Source organism: Phalacrocorax aristotelis, chromosome 16 (assembly GCF_949628215.1).
Source record: "Phalacrocorax aristotelis chromosome 16, bGulAri2.1, whole genome shotgun sequence".
In the NCBI taxonomy this organism is placed as follows: Eukaryota; Metazoa; Chordata; class Aves; order Suliformes; family Phalacrocoracidae; genus Phalacrocorax; species Phalacrocorax aristotelis.
This window is the reverse complement of record NC_134291.1, coordinates 13,193,250-13,202,996: the sequence shown is the minus strand read 5'-3', so window position 1 is coordinate 13,202,996 and position 9,747 is coordinate 13,193,250. Positions and strand designations below refer to the sequence as shown.

The window sequence follows — 9,747 nt, the reverse complement described above, 5'->3', positions numbered from 1 at the left end:
TTCCACCGCATTTCCCAGGGATCCATTCCCTATCTAAACAAAACTGTGTATCAGGATGATGCTTGAACCAGGCAGAGACATGTCAGCTGAAGCCTCTTTTACAAACAACAGCTCCTCTCTCACGGCCGTGGCGGTTCAGACTGACCTGCATTAGGTCCTTCCTCATATGGTGGCACGAAGCTTTGCTGCTCCTTTGGAGTCTGGAGGTGGGAGGTTAAAAGGCTCGGTGAGTGGATTGCTGTGGCAGAGCTGGCTCTGCTCTTGCCCCAGGGCAGAGGGAGAGGAGGACAACACAAAGCTGTGGCACAGCACCAACCAGAGCCTTGGTTGAGAGCCTTGCAGCGAGGCAGTGGGTCTGAGCTGCCTTTGGCATCGCGGGGAGAGCTGCAGAGAATACATCCACTGAGGGTTATCAGCTCCAGAGTCTCATGCCATGCACAGACTGCCCCTGCGCCACCAGCCCCTGCATCCTGGGAGGGTTGGTAGCCTTACATGGCACCTTTTCCTTTCAGCCACCCTTGGAGGCCAGATCCCCAGCCTGCCGCACCCCCACCCAAATAACCCACCTACGTCTCAGGCCAGGAATTTGTTTTGCGGTTTCTGGATGGGGGATACTGCTACTGATCTTTGCGTACAAGGCTACAGGTTACGAGTTGCGTTGCCGTTTGGGAAGAAACTGGGTGCTTTCCCTCATCTTTTTTAATAGTATCACTCTGCAGTGTGAAGGTAGACCTGGCCTCTCTGCGAGCTGACCACAGCTCAAGGGAGCTCAAAGATGCCACCAGTGCCAATAAACCCAAATGCCAGTGCCCTGCTGTGGGTGTTTGAGGGCACAGGGAGCTGAGGCAGCTGCTGAAGGGTGAGACCTCCCTGGGGATGGGCTTTCCCCAGGAGCCTTGCAACCTCCACGGCGGCGGCTGAGGATGCGGCGCAGCCCTTGCCAGGGGCAGAAGCGACTCCCCGAGGGCGTGTGGCCAGCCTGGGGTCAGGAGAGGAAGGCAGAGCCACGCTGCTGTGTCTCAGCACCAACTTGTGCCCTGCCGGATGGCTGGCTTTCCCCTGCAAGGCAACATCAGGAGCAGAGCATCCCCACACCAAAGTGGTGTATTTGCTTCCCCACGAGCCTCATCTACGTAGCCGAACAGGAGCAGGTTTGGTGGGGCTGCTCGTGGGCTGCCAAGGGTGAAAAGGGCTCCCTATGGCGTGGCAGCAATGTCACAGGGCTGTGACTGTCCCCCGACCTCCCAGCGCTGCTAGCAGGCTAGATCTGAACGTCCACTAAGACAACTGAGAAGCTGCGGAAGCTGCGGAATGAGTTAGTTATGGAAGTAATTGGTATATTAAATATTTATCTCTCCATGGGAACAAATCGAGGCAGCCTGGGGGCCAGAAGCATCATCCTCGGAGAGCTGATTGCACCCACCTGTCCTGAGACTCCCATCTGTGAAGGCTCTGAAGGAACAAATCAGGCAATTTTGCAGGAAGGAAAAGAAAACAGACGAGCAAAAGATTTGTTCTTGCTGCAGTGAATCATTACCCCGATCCCTCGCCCTGGGGAAAAATACCGATTCTCTGCAAACCTGAGCTCACCTCTGGGGTGTTCTGGTGCAAGGGTTTAGCCGTGTGCTGGACAATTTGGACACTTTCACAGTCCGAGAGGACCTGATTCCTAAAAAACCAACCCCGCAGCCCCTAGGGTGAGACAAGCCCTCTCCCAGTGACCCCTGCAGGGGCGAGGAATAAGGAACACCCCCCCCGGACACCCCAGTTTGGCTGTGCAGCTCTCTTTGGGGTGCCCAGCTCCCTTTGGGGTGCCCAGCCCGGCTACCAGCCCCTTCGGGGCGGCACCGAAGGACATTTTACCCCACCGGATTTATTCACCCCCACCCCCACCGGCCCCAGCCCCTCCGCCCACCCCCGCCGGGGGGGGTCCTCGGAGGGCCAGTGCTCACCCCGGCGGGAAGCGGGGGCGAGCCGGGCCCCCCTCCCCGGGGTCGCGGCGGAGCGGGCTCGGTCGGGAGCCGCCGCCCCGGAGACACACACCCCCCCGCTCCGCCGGCGGGAGGGAGAGCGCCGAGCCGCGGGCAGCCGGCCGACCCGGAGGAGGTGAGGGGCACCCCCGGGACACCCCCCCGCACCCCCGGGGCTCCCGCGCATCCCCTCCCTGCACACCCGGGGCTCCCACACATGCCCATCTGCACCCCCGGGGCTCCCCGCGCATCCCCATCTGCACCCCCGGGGCTCCCCGCGCATCCCCATCTGCACCCCCGGGACACCCTCCCGCTTATCCCCCCCCGCACACCCGGGGCTCCCCGCGCATCCCCATCTGCACCCCCGGGGCTCCCCACGCATCCCCATCTGCACCCCCGGGACACCCTCCCGCTTATCCCCCCCCGCACACCCGGGGCTCCCCTCCGCACGCTGGGGCTCCCGCGCATCCCCTCCCTGCACACCCGGGGCTCCCACACATCCCCGTCTGCACCCCCGGGGCTCCCCGCACATCCCCATCCGCACCCCTGGGGCTACCTGTGCATCCACACTCACACACATCCCCTGTAACCCTGGCCGGCTCCCCGCGGGTCCCCCTGCACCCCCTCCGTGCACCCCCTTTGCCGTGTATCTCCCACGTAGTTCCCGTGCATCCCCAGTACGCTCCCCCCTGCACTCTCCATGCACCCCCTTTTCCTTTGCATCCCTGCTGCACTCCCTGGTATGCTCTCTGAGCACCCCCAGCGTGCTCTCAGTGCAGCCCCTGTCCCGTGCATGCCTGGTACGCTCCCTGCCGACCTCTCCGTGCACCCCTTTTCCCGTGCAAGCCCTGGTGTACCCCCCGCCGCGCTCCCCAAGCCCCCTCCACGCGCCTCCCCAGCGCATTCTCCATGCACGCTCGCCCATCGTCCATCCCCGCTGCACGCTCCGGGCACAGCCGTGCGCTCCTGGCCATGAACGGCTCGGCAGCGGGCTCCGAGGCGGGCTGGCAGCCCGAGCTGGTGATCATCCCGCTGGTGTACCTCGCCATCTTCCTCGTGGGCACGGTGGGCAACTGCCTGGTCCTGGCGGTGCTGCTGCGCAACAGGCAGGTGAAGAACACCACCAACCTCTTCATCCTCAACCTGGGGGTGGCCGACCTCTGCTTCATCCTCTTCTGCGTCCCCTTCCAAGCCACCATCTACACCCTGGAGGGCTGGGTGTTCGGGCCCTTCATGTGCAGGGCTGTCCACTTCTTCATCTACCTCACCATGTACGCCAGCAGCTTCACCCTGGCCACCGTCTCCCTCGACAGGTAAGAAAAGGGATGGGTGGGGGGTGATTCCCTGTACCCTGAGGCTCCCCCTTCTCTGGATCCCCCCCTTTGCTGGATGCCCCCCAGGCAGGAGAGGGTACAGAGGCCCCTGGGGCCAAGCCCCGATTGCTGCGACCTTCCGGGGCTCCCAGGAGCATTTCCCAGTTTCTGTGTGCAAGGAAACGAGAGCACCAAGGATGGGGTCCAGCAGAGAGGGTTGGTTTGGGACCCCTGCTCCCAGTGCCCAACTGGAGGAGGCTTTCAGAGCCCAAAGCTATAGAATTAGGGTTTTTCCACAGGCTCTGGCAGCTGAAGACGGGATAGAAAAACCAGAGGGAAACAAAGCTCAGTCCCTGTGCAGCCCCGGCTCTTCCCAGGACGTGGGGAGAGCGCCCCGGCTCTCGCAACAGCCCACGGCAAAGCAGGCAACTCTTGAGAAGGCAATACAGGATGGTTGAGCTGGGACGCTGCTTTTCCCACCCTCCCCTTTCATTAACAAAAAGCCCATTTCTGCCCCAGTGATGCCCCTTGTCCCAGTGACTGTCCCAGCCTGGTCCAGGATGAGTTTTAGCCAGGAAGCTCTGCAAAAGGCAGCCTGTTGCTCCTGCCTGTGCTTTACCTGGTGCTAGCTCAGCCCCTGCCTCTGCAAGGGCTGGTGAGGTACTAACCCCCAGCAAGCAAGAGGCAGGGAGCTCCCAGTGCTGCTGTGCTTGGTGCTCAAAACCCATGAGATGGTGGGATGTGGCAAGTCCCCTGGGAAGAGCTGCAGCAGCCCCAAAGCAGGACTGGATGCCTCCTGCCATCCCGGCATGGCACCGTGCTTCTGCCGGGACAGCCCCCCCCACAACCCCCCGGGAGCTAAACCAGACCCAGGGTCTGCCTCTCATCCTGCATCCCACAGGGCTGGGAGGAAGGGGGCTGTTGAGCAAGCAGGGGCTTGCATGAGCCCCTAGATCTGGGCGTAATTAAGGAACCAGCTAACTGCAGAACTGAAAATGGGTGACGAGCTTTCACATGTGCCAGCGTGAGGAACACTGTGTCTGGGGATCCTGGGGACTTGCTCCTGACTTTGTATCCTCAGTGCTGCTGTTGCTTGTGCCGGACACAGACTGATCATCAAGTGAGGAGCTGCTGGATTAGGGAGAGGGACAGAAGGGGACCAAACCCGTCTTCCCCACAAGCCCTGCTGGGAACAGAGAGGGTGACGGGACAGTGCCAGGGCAGAGGATCCTCCTTCACCCCACTGGGACTCTTAGAAGTGCCAGGGGATCAGCTGTGGGACTAACTGCCATGGAAAGCTCAAATCCATCACCACTTTCACCCCTTCTCCAATCTGCTCCTGGAGCAGCTCTCCGTGCCCTCCCCAGGGCTGCAGTCATGTCCCTCTCCCTTTCCCGTGCAGGTACTTGGCCATACGATACCCCCTGCACTCGAGGGAGCTGAGGACGCCCAGGAACGCCCTCACAGCCATCTGCCTCATCTGGGGGCTTTCCTTCATCTTCTCGGGCCCTTACCTTAGCTACTACCAGGAGTTCCAGTTGGCCAACCTGACCGTCTGCCACCCCATCTGGGAGATGTCCCAGCGCAAGGTCATGGACATCTGCACCTTCATCTTCAGCTACATCATCCCAGTGCTGATCCTGAGCCTCGCTTACGTGCAGACTGTTCGCTACCTGTGGAGGTCTGTGGACCCTCTCCAAGACATGTCGGAGGCCAAGAAGGCCAAGCGGAAGGTCACCAGGATGATCATCATCGTAGGCATCTTGTTTTGTCTCTGTTGGCTGCCCCATCACCTCCTCATCCTCTGCGTCTGGTTCGGGTACTTCCCCCTCAATCACGCCACGTACGTGCTCCGCATCCTCTCACATCTCATCTCCTACGCCAACTCCTGCGTGAACCCCATCGTCTACGCCCTGGTCTCCAAACACTTCCGCAAGGGCTTCAAGAAAACCTTCATCTGCCTCTTGCACAAGAAGGCAGCCAACAAGGTGCACGTGGCCCAGGTGACGAACACCGTCAGCATGCTGGAGGCAGAGCTCAGCGAGGTGACCCACATCAGCAAAGCCCTGCCCGGCCGCTCCTCGCTGCGCTGCAAGGCCCCAGCCCAGCCCTGGGGGGAGGCAGAGCCGCTGGGGCAGCAGCAGAAAGCGGATGGCTCCGCCACCTTCAGTGTCACCTAGCAGAGCTCCTTCCCACTCCACGGCTTTGCGGTCCCCCACAGCATCGCAGGCCTGGGGATGGGCTACATTTTGGGTTAAAATGCACCAAAACATGCTCTTTTTCATTCAAATATACCCAGATATCCAAACTGTTAAAGCACTGCTGCTGACTATGGACTCAGCCAAGGGACAACCGAGGATCCTAGGGCAGGATTTGCTTCCACCAAGCACTTGCTGAGAGCAGAGAGATCAAACCCCCAAATCAACTCCCACGTGGAAGTAGCTGCTCCTCCGTCACGGAGGGGCTTTTACCCTGCTGCATCCACACCTGGAGCCCGCTGAAAGCTCTGGTCCCTCCAACCAACACGGTGTCTGCCTGGAGCTAGCGGAGTGACCTTTTAGGGACATCTGGGAAGTCTTGGTTTGTTTGTGTCCCAGTTCGGGAGCTGTGTCCAGGGCAGTGCTGGCCGCGGTTATCTGGGCACAAACCTGGCTCAGGTAGGAAAATCCAGGAGAGAAGCATAGAAATCAAGAGACAAATCTTCCTGGCACAGCCGGTGCTGGCTGGGCTTTAACATCTCCCTGCGGCTTGTGGCTCAGGGGAAGGATCCCCGAGATGGAGCTCAGCTGGAAGCTGAGACGAGCACCGTAGCCCGAGTATGGGACTGTCGAGGGCGCAGGGCACCGCCCCGCACTGCCGACCGTGGCTCTCCCCTGCCGTTTCGGTACGTGCGAGGCTCTGCAGAGCACCCGGAGGTCACCAAGGACCGGCGGGGAGGGGGGCTGTTTGCCGGGGGAGCACAGCCATGGCCCCGTGGGAGAGGTTACGCTGCAGGTCAGGGCTGGGGGAGGATCTTAATGCTTTCAGACAGCTTGGGCATGGCTCAGCATCTCAGCCCGGGCACGGTGCTTGCAGAGAAGAGCAAAGCAGAGCTCTGGCACTGCTTTGCTGCATGCATGGCGTGGGGCTGGACAGCTGGGGCTGTGCGAGGGCTGGGGGACCTCAGCCAGCTGGGGAAGCCACAATAAAGCCCTCCATCCTGCACCCTGCGTCCTGCTCCCTTGAGACACCCCACGGTCCACAGCAGAGGAGAGGCAGGTGCTGGAGCGTGGTGGGACCCGCTGGCCTGGGGGAAGCCTTGGGCAGTGCGGGGGGTGGAGGATGTGGGTTATTCCGGAGCACATCTATCGAGGTGGGCCAGGGGAGCACCAGGAACAGCCCTGTGCTCCCCTGAACATGCCCGAACGGGGGCTGACGTGACTCACACACCCCCCACTCTTACCACTGCCAAGGCTCCACGAGCAGCTGAGCCCTGCGACCCCCAGCAGCCGAGGGCTTTATCTGGAGACCCATCATTTTCTTACCAGAAGAGCGTCGCTGGAATAGGATCAGTTAACTGTTTTGAAATCCCGGTGGCAGAGCGCAGCTGGAAGAGGTGGTGAAAGCACACGGGACCTGGGATGGGCTGTGCCGAGCATCCCTGTGATGCCCAGGGCTGTGCCCCAATGGCACCAGGCACCCATGAAGATCACGTATCTATAAATTGCCATTATGGAGGGTGTAAACCTGTCTGCACAGATTCCCCGCCTTGTGACATCCCCATGGCAGGATGGGGGTGTGATGCAGGAGGCTATTTCACTCCGGGACCCGCCACGTTCTCCCCGGGGGTCTGCTCCGGGATCCGGGTCCCAACGCAGCCCTCCTCTGTGCCACATCGCTCTCCACCCATCCCCAGCGCTTGGCCTTTCTTCCCGGGGAGCTTTTGGCTGTCTAACATTTGTTTTCCCCTGCTGAGTGTTATTATAACAAGATCTTCCTGTCCCCATGCAGAGGGCTGTAAATCAGCCTCTGCCTCATATCAATAACCATTATATTTAGACTAGGCCTGCTCACGGCATAAGTCACAGAGAACAAGCGTATAAACAGCTCCATTCCTTACATCTGCATTTATCTCCCCTGCTCAACCCTTCCCAGCCAGGGAAAAGAGGGAATCAGCCACAGAAACATGGCTAAAAGCCTTATCTTCCTCCTGCCCTCATCCACCTCTGCTCGGAGAGCTGCGGGGTCTGGTTCCAATGGCTGTTCCCCCCCACACCGAGGGCCTCAGCCCCCTCTCCTGGACAGTTATCACCTAGTCCTGGGGATGGAGGTGTTGTCGACCACCCCCGCACTGCCCAAGGTCAGGGCTCCCTGCGCTGGCACGGCTGGGAGCGCAATGTCCCCTGCCCCTTCGTGCCATCACAGAGGAGGCACTGTCCCCGCTCCCCGCCTTCCCACCCCCCCAGACCCCTTTTTCCCATCACACCCAGCTGCACTCACATATCCCAACGTGAGATGCCGCAGGGCATCTCGGTGCCAGTGCTGGGGCTGCACCACAGGAACCCCACGGAGTCAGTGCTCGCTCAAGCCCAGGATGGTCCCCTTCACACGGGAGTGTGTGAAGGGGGACAAAACCCAGCCCCAAAACCCTGGGAATCGGAGACCCGCCCCCCCAGCCCATCCCCTTCTGTTCCCAGAAAGGACAGGAGTTGCTCCTGAGTTCATCTTTTTACAGCGTTCATAAGAAAATAAAAATAACCGCTCACAGATGTACCAGCCAGCCAGCAAACCTCAGTCCATGCACCGTGCCCCCATGAGGGGCTCGAAGCCCACCCAGACAGAGCGAGCCTTTGCACTGAGCCCTGCAGGGGGGAAGGAACCGGGCGGGTACCCTGGTATCGTGTCTCACCGTGGGGTGAGAGCTGGGGTGTCGGGGGGGAACGACCCGAGAGGAGGAGCAACCCCCGAGGGATGTACCGGGGCTGCTGCTGCTCCTGATGCTCAGTGTGACCCAGCCCACAGCGCCTGGCTCCGGGGGATCCGCAAGGAGCAGGGCCAGGCAGAGGGGGGCAGGCTGTGCCCCAAACTCCTCACCCAGCCCCAGAGAGGTTCCAGGTGCCGCCCCTGAGCCGGCCACGGGAAAAGCTGGGGGCCACTCTGATGGGTGGCTCTGACCCCAGTGACAGCACTCAGGCTCCCCAGGCGTTGAATCCCGGCGTCCCACCCTGGCAAAAGCAGGCTCACGACATCCAGCAGGAGAAAAGGGAAAAATTACCGTGGATTTTGTAAACTCAGTTTGTTTCCTGGATAGTTTGGTGTGGCAAGGGAAAGGGGGCTCAAAATAGCATTAGCAGCTTGGAACCATGACTACCAGCCAGAGAAGGAAAGGGGATGGGGTCACCTCTTCAAAACAGCTCATCAAAACCACACGCGTTGCAACAACACGGCTGCTCGCTGCCCTGCCTCAGCTCGGCTTTGCCGCAGGCGGCTGCTCAGTTTGCAGCTTTGGGGCTTGTTGGGGAGCCCCAACATTTCCATTGCACCAGCGCTGTAAGCAGAGCCCTGGTATGCAGGTGCTCTTACCCCACTGCAAGTGGGCAGCCCCGACACGGCCAGCCCCGACAGAAATGGGATTAGGAATAAATAATAATTTTAGTGTAAGAAAATCGATGGGAAAAGGGATAGGTTTTGCAAACAAGCTGCCAACTGCTGCAGGTACGAGATGGAGCATCCCATAGCCTGTCACCCGCATCCGACAGCAGCCTGGGCGCTGGAAGAAGGTGCAAAGGACAGATAACTGTGCAAGAACAAACTAACCCTATGCAGCAGCCTGCCCACGGTGCCTCCTGTCCTAAATTACACAGGAGCCGCCTCCCGCACCACCCCAGGGGACACCCAGCCCTGGGCATCCTCCCAAGCACGCCAGCTGCCTGTCTCCCGCTGGACCCCACGATCTGCCGGTATCTTCCCCAGCAAGGGAAAGGTGAGAGGGCAAAATGAGAGGGAAGCAAAGCAATAATGAAGTAAAGCCTTTGCCAAAGCTTGGCAGAGCTGGTTCCCCGAAGGAGAGACTCGGGAACTGTCCTCAGCTGGAGAGATGTGAAAGCAGCACCCCGATACTGCAGCCAAACACACAGAATCAGCGCAAGTGCATGTGCACACACGTGTGGACGCGCAAAACAGCCCAGCAAATGACCAGCAATATTTTTTAGGCATCACAGGAATAGTCGTTGTGCAGAGAATTCCTGCACATCCACTACTTGCATTTAACACAACCACCCCCTTTCCCCCCCGACCCCCTCAAAAAAAAGTCAGCTTCAGCGACTCGTTGCTGCCCAGCTCCCCTGAGCTGGCGAGGGCCAGGCGGGCACGAACCTCACGAGGGGGAGCTCTGCCCTGGAGACGCTCAGCACGTCCCTGGGGACTGAGGTCGTGCCAGGGCTCAGCAGGGTCCGGGCACCGATCGGGCACGGCTCAAGGGGACA

The 9,747-nt window shown here is 60.4% G+C and overlaps 1 protein-coding gene across 1 annotated transcript; it reads left to right on the top strand.

The window, feature by feature from the left end:
- The first annotated feature begins 2,603 nt into the window (after nucleotides 1–2,603).
- GALR2 (galanin receptor 2) lies at nucleotides 2,604–6,486 on the top strand. Its single transcript, XM_075111595.1, has 2 exons — nucleotides 2,604–3,283; nucleotides 4,686–6,486. The coding sequence occupies exons 1-2, from the start codon at nucleotides 2,880–2,882 to the stop codon at nucleotides 5,461–5,463; spliced, it is 1,182 nt and encodes a 393-aa protein (XP_074967696.1). The 5' UTR covers nucleotides 2,604–2,879; the 3' UTR covers nucleotides 5,464–6,486.
- Nucleotides 6,487–9,747: the final 3,261 nt, after the last annotated feature.